At 43.3% G+C, this 17,966-nt stretch overlaps 1 protein-coding gene across 2 annotated transcripts in view; it reads left to right on the forward strand.

Annotated features, from left to right (window-relative positions):
* LOC125417577 (uncharacterized) overlaps window positions 1-5,879 on the forward strand; it is a 31,508-nt gene extending 25,629 nt beyond the window's left edge. For both annotated transcript variants that reach the window (XM_048461147.3, XM_087896322.1), the window contains 2 exons: window positions 1,406-1,508; window positions 5,744-5,879. In XM_048461147.3, coding sequence (XP_048317104.3) covers window positions 1,406-1,508; window positions 5,744-5,769 — 129 coding nt within the window. In that variant the 3' untranslated portion in view covers window positions 5,770-5,879. The remainder of the gene's footprint in view (window positions 1-1,405; window positions 1,509-5,743) is intronic.
* Window positions 5,880-17,966: the final 12,087 nt, after the last annotated feature.

Below are 17,966 nucleotides of genomic sequence, written 5' to 3' on the forward strand. Positions count from 1 at the left end.
TCCTATTGCTGGGATAAAACACAATGACAAAAAGCAAGTTGGAAAACAATCATACACATACATGTCTTAGATGGTTCCTATCGCTGGGATAAAACGCAGTGACAAAAAGCAACCTGGAAAAGAAAGAGTTTGTTTTATCTACATTTCCAGATAGGAGCTGATGCTTGAGGAAGTCAGGGCAGGAACTCCAGCAGGGAAAGACCCGGGAGGCATGAACTGGAACAAAAGCCCTGCTTAATGATTTGCAGCTGACAGGTTTCTCAGTCTGCTTCCTATTACATCCCAAGACCACTGTCCAGGGTTGGCGCCACCAAGCATAAACTGGACCCTTCCAAATCAGTAATCAAAATACTAACCAGACTTGCCTCCAGGACAATGGAGCTGATCACAGCTGATCCTTCCTACCAAATGTCTCTGGTTTGTGTCAAGTCGACAAAAAAGCAACTGTCTTAGTCACTGTCCTATCGCTGAGAAGAGACACCATGTCCAAGCAACTCTTCAAAAGAAAGCATTAAATTGTGGGTTTGCTTGCTGTTTTAGAGCAATCCATGATCATCATGGCTGGAAGCAGACACAGTGCTGGAGCAGTAGTCTAGAACTTTAGAGCTTGATGCTCAGACAGCAGGGAGAGAGAGAGACAGAGAGAGAGAGAGAGAGAGAGACTCGGCCTGGAATGGGCTTTTGAAACCTCAAAGTCCACCCCTAGTGACACACCTCCTCCAGTAAAGCCACACATACTCCAACAAGACCATACCTTCTAATCCTTCCCAAATAGTTCCACTGACCGAGAACCAAGCATTCAAATAGTGGCCATATCCTCAAGGAACTATTGCTTCCCCGTGCCCTGGCACATATCCATTGTCAGTATCTCCTCGGTGTGTGGCAGAGTCTGGAGATCATCTACCCCATCTGTGCTGAAATTTTGGCTGACTTCATCTTGCATAGGTCTTTTGCAGGTAAACACAGCTGCTGTGAATTCATGATTGCAGCCACGGGATGTCCAGGGATCAACATTTCACAGCATCCCTTCTAATCCTTATTCATAAAACAAAACAGTCACAGATATAAACAGCAAAGTAGAAATTATAAAACGCTGTGTGTGCATGTGTGTGTGTGTGCGTATGTGCATGCACGCGTGTGTTTGTGTGTTGCCTACGTGTGAGTGTGCATACCCATGTACACATGCAAAGACTGGAGAAGCACAGTGGGTGTCCTATTCTATCGCAAGGTCTCTCACTGAACAGAGAGTGAGGCTCATAACTGTCCCTTCTATTTGCCCCTCAGTCTCCAACGAAGTGTTGAGGCCATCTGATTGTGGGTGCCCATGCCTGTAGAGCAAGTATGCCCACCACTGAGACAGCTCCTCAGCTCTGATGAAATACTTTACTGTGACTTGTTTTAACAGGGTATATCTGGGAATACAGCAATGAAGGAAGCACACAGTGAAGCTCCCCCTATACATGAGGCAAGAAAGGAGGAAGGAAACCCTGAAAATGGACCAGAGGAAGGTAGGAAAGAAGTTTTCTAGATGCAGAATGTTGGTGTGAAACAAAGAGTCAAAGAGTTTACGTGCTAACTAGACAGTGAGGTAGAAAGGACAAGTAAAGAGGTGACAAGACCCAAATGACATCCCAGTAAAGCAACAGGTAACAGAGACAGTCGCTGGAGAGCTGGACCATGAATCACATTCAAAAGCACTCTTCTACTTGAGAAATGTGAGGAAGTGAAGGGGAGAGAAGAGAAATGGAGACTGAAAAAGCCAGTGAAGATACACATCTTAGGTCAGGGAGGGAGAACGAGATGTGTATGCAGTCTGGAAAAATAAATCCTTCAGGAAGGAAGAGTTACATCACTAAGGTCTGTGTGAGAAGGAAAACGAACTCTGAGACTCTGATTCCTCTATGCTTAGAGACCTTCATTTTCAAGCAGCTGATCACACAGAGCTATGTTTTATTTACTTCTGATAGATATAAACATATGTAACCAATCATATTTGTATATAAGTTAATATTATGCCACATGTGTGATTCACAAAGTACTATCTATGGTCCAAAAAAAGCGGGGGGCAGAATTAGAAAGAAGAATGATATTGAATTAGATACAGGGAGATAAAGAAAGTCATCAAATTTTTTTTTTAAAAAAGGCAGTAGAGAAGAAATAAGTTCAAACACAGGGTTTCAAATTAGGAGATAAACTGAATTTTGTTTGGAGGCAAAGAACTCTGGGTCCCAACCATTCCCACAGAGAGTATTCTTAGGATAGCTGCTCTCCACCATTCCGTGGCTGGGATAGGCTCATGCTAGGACATAAAGCATTCAAATGGGGCAGGGCTTCTGGTCTCCTCATCCAACCAGGGTTTTCCTAGCTTGCCATGATTCAAAAGGCAGCTCCCACACCTCATCCTAGTCCTCCCTGACACACCCAGGTTTTAATTCTTAAGAGACCTTCTTTGAAGCTTCTGGTACCAACGGTGGTCTTGACGCTCCCACCATTACTCCTGCCTGGTCATCATAGCTTTTGTACTCCTGGCTCCCAGCTGATTGATTTTTCTGCCCATTTTCTAGAGATAGACAGAGTCAATTAACTCTAGAGTGTGCAATGCATCTCTGATGAGACTTTTACTCAATGTGTGTTTCCTTGTGTGTTAATTGAATCTTTATGGTCAGGTTACTGATATGTAAACTCCATCTCAAAGAACCTTGATCCCTTGGCCTAACTGTAAGCCTGATAGTAGTATATTAATATTTACTGTCCTAGAGGTGCTCTGGACAGCAACAGAAGGTGAGATCCCACTAGCTCAGAGGGTAAATAGACTGATCTAAGTTTTGATTATAGTTGCTTGTGACCTGGAGGCCAGGTTCAAGAGTAGGAGCTGAGGGCTATCATACAGAATGCTGGCCAACCCTGGGTCAGAAAATTGTGATGGGGAACCACCAAGACTCCTCAGGACTAATCAGGACTGGTAAATATTACATACAAGATATCCTGACTCATTTCCTCTCTATGAAGGCCTAAATCAGGGCTTATAGAAATGAGGGAAGCATTTGGAAGAAGAAGCTAAGGAAGTCTGCAAATCCAGCTCTCCCTACAGCTCTAAGGGAATTCAAAGCAGGGCCCAATATAACCTAGACAAGAGATTGCTTCTCATGAAGTTACTGAGTGCCATTGGGGATTGAGTAAGGTTGGGGCCATGGTATCAGGAACAGCCTCCACTACAGGAACACTGCCTAGCCACAAAGAGGAATTGGCGTCTATCATTCGTCTTACTCATCTGAGATCCTCCTGGCTTGTACTAAGTTGCAGACTGATCCCAAAGAGGGTCTGCAAGCTTGCTTTTTTATGAGGAGAAACTGAGACAGTCTAAAATATAGCCTTAGAGTCTGAAGTCCACTAGGGAAAATGTGGCCATGAGGCTACACCTGCTTCTACTAGTAGGAGCCAATCAGATTCAGTACTCTGGGAAGGGCCTTGTGGCTGATGCAACAGCTTCTGTATAGGAAGGAACAGACAGAGGCAAGGGTTGCATTGCGGGGTGGGTTGGTCTGACAAGTCAGCATAGCGACTCAGACAGGATGAGCACTATGACGATGTCGTGGAGAAGGCTGGCCTGCTTCTAGGTGCTAAGAGAGGTAGGGAGGACGAGGGAAGGAAATGGGGGACAGGAGTAGATGGAGGAATTTAGAAAATGGATATGAGAAGCAAAGTAGAGTGGGAATGGGGACAGGAGAGGATGCTGAGAGCTGTCCTGGGTTCTCATGAATGATGTATGGATGATGGATCCGAGAAAAGACAGAGGGGCCTCGTTATGAAACCCATCTACAGTAAGTGTAGCACTAGACACAGATAGACTGTGCCAACAGGTAGCCACAGAGAGAAGCCCAGCATGACCAGAGGGAAGAGGACAGAGCTTCATAGAAGAGCAGAATTCATGGTCCTGGGAAAGGGGAACTGAGATGAGCTGGAAAGCTGCTGCAGCTGGATGGCAAAGGGAGAGGAGAGAGTAAGAGCAAAGTGACACAACCCTGGAGGCTTCACAGCAAGAGGTCAGGGGAGCTGGTGCTGAAGCTGAGAGCAGGGGAGCTGATGCTGGTGCTGAGGGCAGAGGAGCTGATGCTGATGCTGAAGCTGAGGGCAGAGGAGCTGGTGCTGAAGCTGAGGGCAGGGGAGCTGATGCTGGTGCTGAGGGCAGAGGAACTGATGCTGATGCTGAAGCTGAGGGCAGGGGAGCTGGTGCTGAAGCTGAGGGCAGGGGAGCTGGTGCTGAAGCTCCATGGTCTCTGAGGAAATCTGAAGGATCTCTCCCTTAGGGGTCAATTTGTACAAACTACTAGGCCTGCCTGCCCTAAACCTTTCTTCTCAGAAGAGAAAAGCCAGAGCTACGGTTGACAGAAGCGTTTCTCCCACTTCACCTGTAGGAGAACAATAAGAGAGAGGCTTAGGCTGTGTCCCCTTGTGTCTGATGTTCCAACCCTGCAGTCTCACCAGGCCTACTTCACAATGCATCGGGAACTGTGCTATAGGGAGCTCCACGTGCTTCCTGCTACTGCCCCACAGCAGTGCCAGTGAGACAGTACCAGCCTCTCTGTGGGTTGGCCTGAGGGGCAAGCTGCTCTGAGAAGGTACTCCACCCCATCACTGTCACATGCGGACTGTGCTGCTGTGCACCTCTGCAGGCCCAGGATCCTCCCACTTACAGACCAGGTCCAGTCTCCAGTGCTTCCCAACCAGATCCCCTCCCAGTATCCCTTCAGAGAATGACCCAGATGCCTGCCCAGGTGCTATGTTGAGAGCCAGGGGACCGTTCTGAACCTTCCTTTGGCCCACACCCTGGGCCTCCGGTCCAGCTGTATCTATTACAAGACAGCACAGTAACAGTGATGTGTTACTTACTTGTCAAGTGAGTCTGGGCATTCCACCAACATTCCAGGTTTTTGTGCTTCTTGGCTGTGCTTGCATGGTCTGCCTTACACTGCAGCCACAGTAAGCATCAGGTTCCAGTGATCTCATTGCCCATCCATGGCTCCCAGGCTTGAAATCTCCTTGTAAGATCTTCTTTGGGCCTGATCCACCAGGAATCAGCTGCTTCCCTCTTTCCTAGCAACATCCTGCACCCCAGGATTGCCATGTCTGGGAGTCCTGTCCCCAGACTCTGCAATGTCACCACCAGGCATCCTTCTTTCAGAAAGCTTGCTTGGGTTCCTCTTTGGGGAAAAGAACGGCTCTTTCTCTGAGCTCCAATACTCCTGGCCCCATCCCCATCATACCTAGAGGGCTGGGGTTGTACTCTCATCCATATGCCTGGCCTGAGCCTAGTACCTGTAAGAAGGGGCGGTGAGGGGAGAAACAGCCTTCCTGCAGGTAGGTTGTCTTTGGTAAAGATGCACTTCCAAATTGGAATCAGCAAGGCTGGAATAGGTGTTGCACTCTGCAACCACGGTCACACATTTCTCACCATGAAGAAAAACCTCTGATATATTCAACAGGACTCTAAGCCAGTTGGGGTCGGGGAAGATGACGGCACATTGGCAGAAGGGGAGGGTTGGCCATAATACACTTGGTTATTTTCATATTGACCCACCTAGAAGGTGGAAGGGTGGCTGCTTACCACCTTCTCAGCTGAGTAACTGAAGCCCACAGAAATGCAGATTCTAAAAGCTGCAGAAGTTAGTGAAAGGGTTTCGACATCTCTTCACAGGTATCCACAATAGTAACTGCAGCTCCTCTCTAGTGCATCTTTCTGCAGGTGCGGACCCTTTGGTGAAGACATAAACTTCATGCTAAGTTCCAGCTCAGAGGCTCCTTCATCGCACATGTTTAAGAGATTGCCTCTTTGAATCCATGACTCAAGACAGCTCAGTGTTTAAAAATTCACCTTTTCGGACCTGTGGGTCATGTCACTTCTTGATTACTGAGTTGCCTATCTGTGCTGGTGGGTAAGGTCAGGCCATGCTTAAACAAGTGTTTCTAGGAACGCGTGGGTTAGCTGCACGGAAGGTGAAGAAACCACCTCTCTAAGGTGTGGATGGTTTCAGAGCCTTGTTAAGCACCACCTTCATGGGCCCATGAGTGAGGTCAGCACATACTTAAGAAATGACCTCTCTGGCGCTGTGGGTCTGGTCAGCTAATTTCTAGGAGTGGACTCATTGGGTCTCTGGGCTATATCAAGTAAGTTCACTTTTTATCATATCGTTTATATCACTTTAAGTGCTTAAAGACAAACAGTAATATCACCACACATTGTGTAACCGTAACTCCTGTGTTTAAATTCTGGCTCGGTCACCAACCAGTGATAATGAACTTGTCCTTCCCTATCTATGCCGAACTCCTCCTTTTACAACCTCACAAGATTGTTGTGGCACATCCACATAGTTTCACACATGTGCTTAGAATAATGTGTATTCATTGTATAGTCGGTCCTGAAAAATATTAATTGCTGTTTAGAGTTTTTTGGTTTTTTTTATTTATTTATTTATATTTTACGTACATTGGTGTTTTGCCATGAGTGGGTCTCCTGGAACTAGAATTACAGACAGTTGCTGGGAAGTGAACCCGGGTCCTCTGGAAGAGCAGTCAGTGCTCTTAACCACTGAGCCATCTCCCCAGCCCCTGTTTAGAGTTTTTAAAGGTTTGTCAGATCCAGACTTCAGAACTTATATGTTGGTGTTAGTGCATTTAAAAAATACTTTTTATTGATAATTTTTATCTTTTGTCTCTTATTTATCCACTGACAATTTTAAGCCATGTACATGAATCTCAATTCTGTCTACTCCTAGCTTTCCCCCTTCAGAATTCCTGGACACGTTTCAGCATGCACCTTCCCTCCTAAATGTTTTCATTATTTTGTGACTCACTGAGTCTTAGCGAAGTCCACTAGAATACTGACTGGTCTTGTGCTTTCAAGATTAATCTTAAGAGATGAAATTAATACATGGACTCCAAACCCTACCCAAAGTTTCTTAAGGTGGCAGAGCCTGCTAAATTCACAACAGTTTAAAAAGTTGAATCCCTCTTCTTAACACTGTATCTTTAACTAATCTCCCATTGTTCATTGGTCTATTATTCTCACAAGTCTTCCTTACCTCGAGTGAATGCAATATAAGTATGTAACGGACAAAATATTGTTGATCCCGATAGCATCCTTTGACCAACACTGATGAAGAAAAATTATTCATTATAGAATTGTGACGACCGTTAAGAGCTTCAGTTTCTCTTTTCACAGAATCTCCAGTTCTAGCTCTTATCCTGAAATTTAATAGAAATTCCACTTCTTATATCTCCACCTCAGACATAAACACAGGATTATTGTTCATTCCAGCTTGATCCAGCCTACCAGTCTGCTCAATTTTATAATGAGGTCCATCTCAAGTTCTAAGTGTGAACTATGTGGAGTTTTATGAAGTTTAGCACATGCAGTCTCTTACAAAGTAACATTAGCCACCATTTTTTTCTCAATCCCACCATAAGAAGTGAACCACCTACTTTATCAATACTTATATGTGCACAAGCTCAAATTACTGCTTCTACCAGTAGAATCATAGCCATAATATGATTTACGTATCCACAAGCAAAGTCTGTCTGAACTCATTGATTTAACTGAATGAGCTTCAAATTTTGCTTTAAATTTTTAATGTTGGCCATGTTTGCTGCAGGTTTATTTGCTCTTTATGTCAGAGTACACTAGCATCATTGTAATAAATTGCCTAGCTACTGTTTTTGAGAAGTGTTATATAGCCTTTGCCACAAGTTTTACTGAAATCTGTAGTTAAAACTCTATCACTTACCACTACATTTAGATTACTCTCAGTCCTGATATGATCAAATGATGCAGTATGCAGAAATCCCTTCTCTTGTTTGTATTTATGTATGTGCATATTTCTTTACCTATTATACCTATTTCTACAGAATTTTCAAATAGTTAATTTGATAAAGTAAATAACAGAGATTAAAGCCCTTATATTTAGAATTGTAAGAATTGAACCTGCTTCTTCCAATTCGAAACTCTCCTTGTCATGAGTTACACAATCTGTTATTCTAAGCTAGATGTCAGGTTTATGTCTTGAAGCATTTGTGTATGACCTTCCTGGGTTAATGTATCCACTTATTTATTATTTATCTAACATTGCCTCAGCATCTTGACTACCACACAAATCACACTAGGATGTGAATCTAATAAAGAACTCTACTGCTTATTTGCGAAGAAACTACACAATAATGTCTAAATTGTGCAACTTCATAAAGGAATGTATTTCTTCTCATTTATACTGGGTATTAGCATATTTTAATACCCAAAACTAGGTGTAGCTGTACAGAAGACTTTAATTGCATATCATCCATTCTTCTAATTATGTGGACAGTTTTCCTATTTCAGTTTTTATTTATTTATACAAAACATTACAACCAAGCACTAATTTTGCCAATCAAATATGTTTTTAATTGTAAGTACAATGACAAAGTACAATTTCTCTAATTTTTCTCATCCAGAAAACATTCTTTTGTGTTGAGACTGAATTAACTACAGAAGAGCTCTTGGTTGAGAGACAGGTACAGACTTTTTCATATTTACATTTCAGAACGCTGCTCTGGGGATGCAAGCCCCAGAGATTCGGCTGTGTTTCTTTTAAGATGGCGTATCACCTGCTTACTTACAAAGAGAATCACTTTTGTTTTCCTCAATCAACTAATTGTACAAGTTCTTTCTCTGCCCTACAGAAAAGTAGGCTCAATAGGAATTGAAGCAATGTTTTCCAAATCTGATGAAAACTCTAGACACACATATCTAAAAGTCTCAATATACACAAAGCAAAAATCCATGTGAAACAGCACTTGAACACACACACACACACACACACACACACACACACACACACACAATGAAACTGCTGAAATGGAGTAATAGAAAACCAAATAGTAAAATATCCACAGGAAAAAGACGTATTACAAAAAGAGACAAATATAAATGAAAAAGTTCTTTCTTAGATAGGATTTCTATTGCTGCAACGAAACACCATGAAACACTAAAAAGCAAGTAAGTGAGTTAATGTGGCTTACATTTGCATGTAACTTCATCATCAGAGGAAGTGTGGATACGAAGTCGAAAGGGCAGGAACAGGAGCTAACACAGAGATGGCCATGGAGCGGTGCTGCTTGCTGGCTTGCTCCTCGCCTGCTCAGCCTGCTTTCTTACAGAGTCCAGGACCAGAGCCCACGGCTGGTATAGGAAAGATTCTCAAGCTTATAAAGACTTTTTATTACTCCATCAAAGCATTTTCTTATACAAGATATTGAATTTATTTGCAGGTTTTCTTTATTATAAATAATTCTCTTTCTTATTTTTGTCTCCAAACATTGGCAAAATTGAAATGACTTTTACAAAGATAATGAGGAAAAATCAGTGCATCAGTGCTCCCTTTATAGTTCATAGCTTTCCTCCTTGATTTTCTCCCCTTTAGCAGCGTTTGCTGGAAGAGGGAACAGCAATTTTCTCCAAAAGAGTGACCCTGGCTAAAGCACAGGGCAGGCCTCGCATTTAGGATTAGCAGACGTATGACGGACTTGGCAGTGTCTGTGTGCGCATGTGCGCGCTTGCATACGTGCTTTTATTTGGTTACGGTTTTACGACTTTTTTCTCTTTGTATTTTATTTTCATGATGTGGAGGGGGTTGTTGTATTAGGTTTTTGTTTTTCAAGAAAGAAGTCAAAGTTGGTGGCTAGAAAGTGGACTAGAAGCTGGGCGGACTTTAGGGAGGGGAAAATATATTTAAAAAACGATTTTAAACAACACAAAGTAAACTTTAAAAAGGTAAATGATGGTATTTTTCTGAGATCTTGGATGCCTAATGGTTTCTTTGGAAATAAATGTAATGAAAACCAATTGTCGAGATTCTAAACATTTTGTCTTACAACATTTTTTCCTTCAAAGATATTGAGGTTCTCCTTCATTTGGTTATTTAATAACTTTTAGAATAAAAATAAAGACTAATTATAACTACCATAAATTTTTTACGTAATTTTTATTGATTCTTTGGGATTTCATATCATGTACCCCAAACCCCTCATTTCCCAATACCTCCATATTTGTTCCTCACTCCCACAGTGTCCCCCAAAAGAAAGTTTAAAAAAAATAATAATTCAAAACAAAACAAACGAAAACCGCACTGCGCTCCTTTCTCACCTCGCCAGCACCCAACCCTTCCGTCATCCCAGCGGCACTGAGAGCTGCGGTGGGGCCCACAGTCCACCGTTTGTCCACTCAGCTTTACTGGCAAACGTTCGTTGCAATCTGTTGGTCTGTTGGAGGCCTCTGACTTCTGGCGCACCATCAATACTGGGCCCTCACCAAAGCTCCTCTCAGACATCCTGCTGTTGCCTCTAGTTATGGAGATCCTGCAGCGATTGCTCCACAGAACCAGTCCCTTCACACAGCTCCACGGGTCCTAGATGGAGTAGGTATCAGGGTGGTCCAACTCAAAACCCTCGATGTGACTCTGGGTGGTAGCTGATTTGGTCAGTCCGGGCTGCTGGGAATGCGCCCCTCAGAGGAGGGACAGTGTCAGCTCTTCTAAGCCCCTGCTATCAGGGCAAGAGGTGGAGCCATCTGTCCCATGGGGGGCGGGACCAACTGCTTTGCAAGGGTGGTTCTGGTTCAACATGGCCTTCAGATTCCAATAACCATGGTTCCTATGGCCCCCTGGGGTAACATGGGCCATGGAGAGCAACACAGACCCTAGCTGCAGCAGGATTACAGGCCCGGACATGGCCCCAGGGGCAGCACAGACCACCAGATCAGTATGGCTCTGGCAGTAGCATGGCCATAGGACACCAACATGGTCTCAGGTGACTGATCAGATCCCAGAAATCCACGTGGCCTTTGGTGGCAAGATAGGCCACGGAAGTCAGCACAGACCCTGGCTGCAGTAGGGTCACGGACCCGGATGTGATCCTTGACAGCAGCTTGGGCCCGAAAGTCACTGTGGCCCCAGGCCACTCAGCCCGGCATGGCTCCAGAGGTAGCGTAGCCTCAGGTGGCAGACCAGATCCTGGGTGTCTGTGTGGCCTTTATGGGGAACACAGACCACTGAGGAGAACCAGAGACCCAGACATGGCCCTTGGCAGCAGCCCAGGCCCTGATGTCACCATGGTCCTCGGTAGCAGCACTGGCCTGTTCCTCACTGCCTTTACTTCTTCAGTTCTGCCTCTTTAAACAGCACATGAATCATTTCTCCACCAAATATGGCTGGCGCTCATCATGATGGCTCTTAGGCCTGTGGCTGTTTTCCACCTGACAGCCTATTATAATTGTAGTACTGATTGGTCTTCAATTACATTTGTTATTATACTATTATTCTTAATAATCTTTATCTGTATGTAGCTTTTTCTATTGTTCTTGCTCCCATTTTTCTTCGTGTGTGTGTGTGTGTGTGTGTGTGTGTGTGTGTGGTTATTTGTAATATTTGTGCATGTGTGTGTGCACTTGGCAGACAGAGATTGATGCTGTATGTCTTCCACTGTCACTCCCTGACTTATCTCCTGACATAATGTCTTTCACGGAGCCCAAAGCACACCACCTGATTAGATGCAGGGGCTATCCAGGGTGCTGCAGGGGTTGGCCTACCTTCTCTCTCACCCACTTCCCAGCACTGGGGTTACAGAAATGTGCCACCATTACCAGCTTTCCCATGGGTGCTGAGGTCAGGCTTGTGCAGCAGACAGTCACAGTCTCCCGGCTCCCCTGTTGATATTTTTCTGCCTTTGACAGGCTATGCACATCTTTATCTCCATTTCACACCGTGGTTTTGAGGTTTGTATCAACTTACAACACAGTTCTTAGCCTAGAGAAGATTAAACAATCATCTATTCTGGAGCCAATTGTGAGTGAGTGGTGTCCAGCAGCACAGGACTCAGCTTAACCAAAATCCCATGTTACATTGAGAAAGAAGTTCTAAGACTTTAAAAACTAGAACATCAAGTCATAAAGCAACTCACTTGTCAAGTACATCGGTGGAAGCATCTGGTAGGAAAGTCACACAAGTCATAGAAAATCCTGAAAACTGCTATATGCCTCTGATACTGTCTTATGGGATTCTTAGCCTTTTGTTGGGTGGAGATACTGTGCCTCACAACGCATTATGTAATGGTGACACAGATGCTTGTTTACATATAGTGAAGGGCGGAAGTAGCTATTAAGAGGGATAATGAGAGCCTAGCCAAATCTGGCTTACCACTCAGCACTCAAATTCTCCAGGACTTGTTCAAGTTCTGATCAGTTGACCAGCTATATTTTCAGTTTGTAGGGGAAGTCTTTTGTAACTTTAATCTGTTTTATCTCATTTTGTTTCTTTTTTAAACTTTTGATTTATTCTTTATGGTTTTCACATCATTGTCTCAGTCCCATTCATCTCCCCATCTTTTTGTATCCACCTTCTGCCCTTGTAACTTCCCGCCCAAAATAATAAAAAAGGAAAATATGCTATTGTGAAAGCTGTACAGTGGCACAGTGGGTCACACCCTTTAGTCCATATATCTTTGCTTGCAAGTGTTTATTGCGGACTCACTGGTCTGGTTTAAGGCTTCTGGTTTCTGCTACATTATAGATTCTAGACCCTCACCGGGACTCCTCTTGGTTGTCCTGTTGTTGCCCCGTGTCATGGAGATGCTGCAGCCTTGGATGTGTCGGACCGGCCCCTTCATGTGCTCCAGCAGGTCACAGATGGGCTGAATGCTGGGTTGGGCCAACTCATAGCCCTGGTTCTGGGCTTGGGTGGTTGCAGGGATGGTCAGTCGGCCAACTTTCCCCCATCCTCGCCACCAGGGTGAGCTCTGCAGCACTACTCCAGTTTGTTCACCCCTTGCAGGAGCAAGGATCAGGGCTGGTTCTGCTTTCATGCCCTCAGGGCTGACTCACCCGTCCTTACACCGCCAGGGCCAGCTCTCCTGTGCTGCCAGGCAGACTGCAGAGGCACTCTCCAAGTGCGGCAGCTGATGGGGGACAGGGCCAGCTCTCCCACCTGCCACTGGGAGCAAGTCCAGTTCTAGTCAGGGAAGGGAAGGGCCAATTCTGTGCAGTCCCATCTTCTTGGTCTTCAGTGGTGGTCGGAGCCTTGGGCATCAATACAGACTATAGTTGTTGCAGGGCCACAGAGCCAGACATGGGCTTTGGCAAAAGCCCAGGTCCCGACATCACCGTGGCCCTGGGTGGCCAGCAGGACATCCACCTCAGCCTGCTCCTCACTGCCTTCACTTCTTCAGATATGCCTCTGTCCACAGGACATAACCATCTGTCTCTCCCACACCCCACCTTATACTCCATAATAGTTAATATTATTAGTATTAATAGTTGCCCAGGCAGGTGGGGGTCTCTGTCTCCTGCTCAGACTTAAAGGCACCCTTATTTCTTATTTTTATATTCAAGTTATTTTCCTGTGTTTTCACACCGTTATCTAAAAGTAGTGTTTGTATCTTCTGAAGACTAATAAAATAGGAAGTCACTTTAATGAAGGTATCTAAGAGACCATAGGTTCTCTGGGCTGGAGGGACGGCTCAGAAGCTGGGAGCAGCAGCATCACTTCCCAGCATGCTCGTGACGGCTAACAGTCATCAGTAACTCCATTTCTAGAAGACCCAGTGTCCACTTCTGGCCTCTGTGGGCAACCGGCATACGTGCAGGCAAAACATACACACCTGAAATAAAATTTTTAAAATTTCACAATAGCCTTGAGAAAAATAAATACTTAGGAATTAAACCTAACAAAGGAAGTGAGAGCTTTAAGCGCTGAAGAAAGAGATAAAAACACTAGAAAATGAAAAACATCCCGTCCTTGTAGACTGGTAGAATAAATGATCAGTTTACCAAAAATTGGAATTGCAGTCCCAATCAAATTCCCACCTCATTTGTCTCAGAAATAATAATTTAAAAAGCTATCCTAAAATTCATATGGAAACAAAAAAGATCCAGGATAGCTAAAACAATCCTGAGCAAAAGGAGCAATGCTGGAGAGTTGCAATAACAGACTTTTAGACACATTACAGGGCCATAGTAGCAAAAACAATATGGCACTGGCACAAAAGCAGACATGAAGACCAATGAAACAAAACTAAATTTGCAAACATTTGTACAAGCAACTTCAGCTGATTAATATTTGACAAAGATGCCAAAAACATAAACTGGAAAAAAGAAATGGTGCTCTAGGAAAACTGAATGCCCACACACACACAAATAAAATTAGCCTGTATCTATCACTTTGTACACACACAAAAGAACCAAATGCATCAAAGATCTGAAGATGCAACCTGAAACAGTGAAATCTTCCCGCAGTTACTACCTCCCAGCCCGATAGCTCCCAGACAGAAGGTTCTCTACACTTTGTTGCTTTGTCTTCATGGACCTGGTATCAGATATTTCCCCTTTTTAGACTGACTTAATTCATTTAATATTTTCATTCATATTATAGCACATGTCAGAATGTGCTTTATAATAATGATGCTAAGCGATAATCTATTAAATGTGTGTTCACTTTGTGTGTCCATCCAGTCTTCTATACATGTGGGTTATTTGCTGTTTATTGTGTGTCATGTTACCAAGTAAAGAGAGAGCTAGACAGAAATAACTGAACACTAATATCCCTAATTATTATCTGGGCAGTGCAGACTCTGAGATGTGTCTACACTGTTTCCATTTGTGGAAAAGAGACTTGGAGGTGAGTTTTATCAGCTCTTTAAAGATCTGTGTAGTTGTGTGTTTTGTGATTGAACAATATGATTGAAGTGATGCATGGGAAAAAGAGTTTATTTTTGGTTTGTGTTTCCATGGTGGAGGAGGCATTGGCACAGCCATACCTGATGGGCATGGGAGAAGTCCTAGAGCCAGCACAGCTGTTTGACAAAGACCCAGCAAAGCTGAGCCCCATAATGGCCACCAAGCCCCGTTTGGTTTTCATTTCCATCTGCTGCATACTTGAGACTTTTAATATTTGTACAATTTGGGAATAATGAATGAATGGAAAATTTCTTATGAATCATTTATGCCTTCCCCCAGGAATGCTGTTTCTAAGCTTCCCCAGGACAGTCCTGAGCACACTATTCCCCCCTATACACTTTAGGGAGATATCCTTATCTACTTGAAGGTCTTCCTTATACCTTGGAGGTTGTGACACACATAAAGAAACCAGAGGTCTCTTTATGGGGCTATGGGACATTTTTGAAACATCTGTCACTGTACTTACTCAGGAACAAGATGGAGGGCCCTGTCTTTCCTGTTCCTCGAGGCCAAAACACAGGATGCAAGAATTGTTTACGCTAATCTGCTTAGCTTCCCCTGCTCATTCTGCCAGCGGGAGGGAATTAGTTAAAAGCCTTGTTTCTGTCATTGCTATGATAATTTCACCTGCTAAGAAGGTCCTCACGGGAGCCCTAAATCTCCTCTCATCTGTCTGTCAGGGTTCCCAGCTCGATACCGGCTTGGCTGTTCTGCCACTTGGCGCCAGGCGGTCAGCACTATGATCTCACTCCCAGGTGGGAGGGGGGCTCTCATCCTCTTGCCTCCAAGTATATAAGCCTACTTGTGCTGAATAAAGATTGACATTTACCCTTTGGGCAAATGATCCGATCTCTGTGTGTGTGTGTGTCTGTTCAACTCCTAGGATATTGATCCAGACTTGTGGTTCAGTATGGGAAGCGTGCCCTGTACCAGGAGAGTGAGGTTTCACAGAAAAGCGCAGGACAACAAGATAAAACAAAGTAAACTTAAAAAGGTCAAGATTCAGTGGGCTGGAGGAGCTGGCCACAGATCAGATCACAAGCTGCTTTCCCCTACACACCCAGGCAGTTGTGTGGCACATACAGCAACAAAGTTAGACGAGCTGGTCACCTCTGTCCTACACAGGGACTTACACTGATAGGCAAAGACTGTAGGAAGATAATAAAAGTATTCTATAAATATATAAAATAGAAACATTGCATTATGCCAGAATTAAATGATAACTGCAACAACTTGGACCTGAGCATATTTCTTAGGCACTCTGGCCACTCAGAGTTAATAATGAAGCGCTTGGGACACAGCAGTGCTCATGGGAGGGCATGAAGATGGTTTTGGTCTAATGTCCTTGTAGCCACAAAAGCAACCAGCCCGAGAATAGTTTGTCATAGTCTTTTAGACTCTTAAAACATGGGTTATGGGATTGATGGGTAAAAATGGTTATGAAAGATAACTTTATCGATGATGTCAAAATTTGAGGGAAAATAATTAGAAATGATAACTCTGTTTATTAATGGTGACTAAAAGATGAGCAACAGGAAGTGAAACACATGTCCAAAACCAAAAATAATATGATCTATGTTTTGGAACAACATGAATGTATTCCTATTTACTAAATACTGTGTAAGTAAACAAAAACTCTGGCTGCCAGTCAGTCAGGCTGCAAGGTTCTCCTGACCATCAAGGCCTGGCTCACTCCCCACTCGCCAATTCCTTCGGATGGAAGTAGAGGAAGTAGAGGATGTCTACTGGGAGACCTGTCCACCGCCGAGGATGGCTACTGGCAAGATATGGCAGCAGGTGGTCATATAAAACTAACAGACCACATCCTCAATCTAGTGCAGAAAGCAGAGAGGACAACCTGGAAGTGGAACAGAGACCCACTATAAATTCTCAGAGACCACTCCTAGCGACATACCTCCTCCAGCAAGATTCCATGTCACAAAGGTTCTACAACCTCCCCAAACAGTTTCATCCACTGGAACCCAGTGTTCAAATGCCTGAGCCTATGGGGACATTTCTCTGCCAAACCAAATTGTAGGAGACAGACACAAGAGCCAGTGAAACACTTGTCACTAGACATTGCTGTGGAAATTTCTTCAGCCAATAGACTTTAAGATAGCAGTCCACTTTGGGTATGGTCTCATGTACTATAAATGGGGACAAGAAGCATATGTGGGTCTCTTGCCTGCTGGATTTGGTTCTAGTTTCCAGCACATGCAGACGACTGAAATCACTACTTTTTTCTGTGAGTTTATACCCAGATAAATAAACTTCAGTTATACTCAATTCTGGGCTATTGTGGAACTGTTTTGTATGCCAACAAATTGGTTCCCAATTTCAGAAAAACCCTACTCAGAGACTATCTGCAATTATGCCAGACAGTAATCTTGAAACTAAACCATTATTTTAGTTTTTACAGGATCCCATAGAAATAACACCACCCCCAGTAATTCTAGAAGATACCATCACCTCTCCCAACAAAGTTTGTCCTCAGGGTTAAGAACATCTGTTAGGAATTGGTTATAAGTAGTATGGGGTTGGGGGTGGACATGAAGTAGGCTCAGGTGTCTCTCTTGAAAAAAAGGGGAGGGAATGAATAGGATGGGATAATAGGTAGATTAGATTATTACTTGTGAGCTATTATTTATAGACAATTTACATTGGGATATATTCTTATATATTGATACAAATTCAAATTATATTTGTCATATTAAATATACTTCTATTTATGTTTACAATATTTATGCACCTATGCAAAGTTTTTTTGTCATATTAAATGCATGCTTCTACTTCTGCTTAAGATATTCTGTATATTGATGCAATTTTAGGATATATTTATCATATTGCACTATATATTTCTACCTTTGATCAAGATACTTAAATATATTGTTTACATTTTGAGGTTATTATCCTCATTCATTGCACATTTGTTTAAAGATTGTTTAATTTTTAAATATGAAGTCTTAGTCCTTAAGCTATATAGGTATTAAGAATTACAAGTTAATAGTCATCCATGTTTGTCATACTTATAGTTAGACTAATCAGGTTCTTCAAATGCACAGAGATTGTATTCCACATAGATAGGTAATCTTCAAACTCTTCAAAGAAGTATATAATGAAACATTTAAATAACTTGGGATTCTAATGATGTGAGACATGATTGCTCCTGGCAGCATTGATCTATTCCCAAGAGAATGTTGGACACTGAAGACAC

This window comes from Myodes glareolus, chromosome 14 (assembly GCF_982192425.1).
Source record: "Myodes glareolus chromosome 14, mMyoGla1.1, whole genome shotgun sequence".
In the NCBI taxonomy this organism is placed as follows: Eukaryota; Metazoa; Chordata; class Mammalia; order Rodentia; family Cricetidae; genus Myodes; species Myodes glareolus.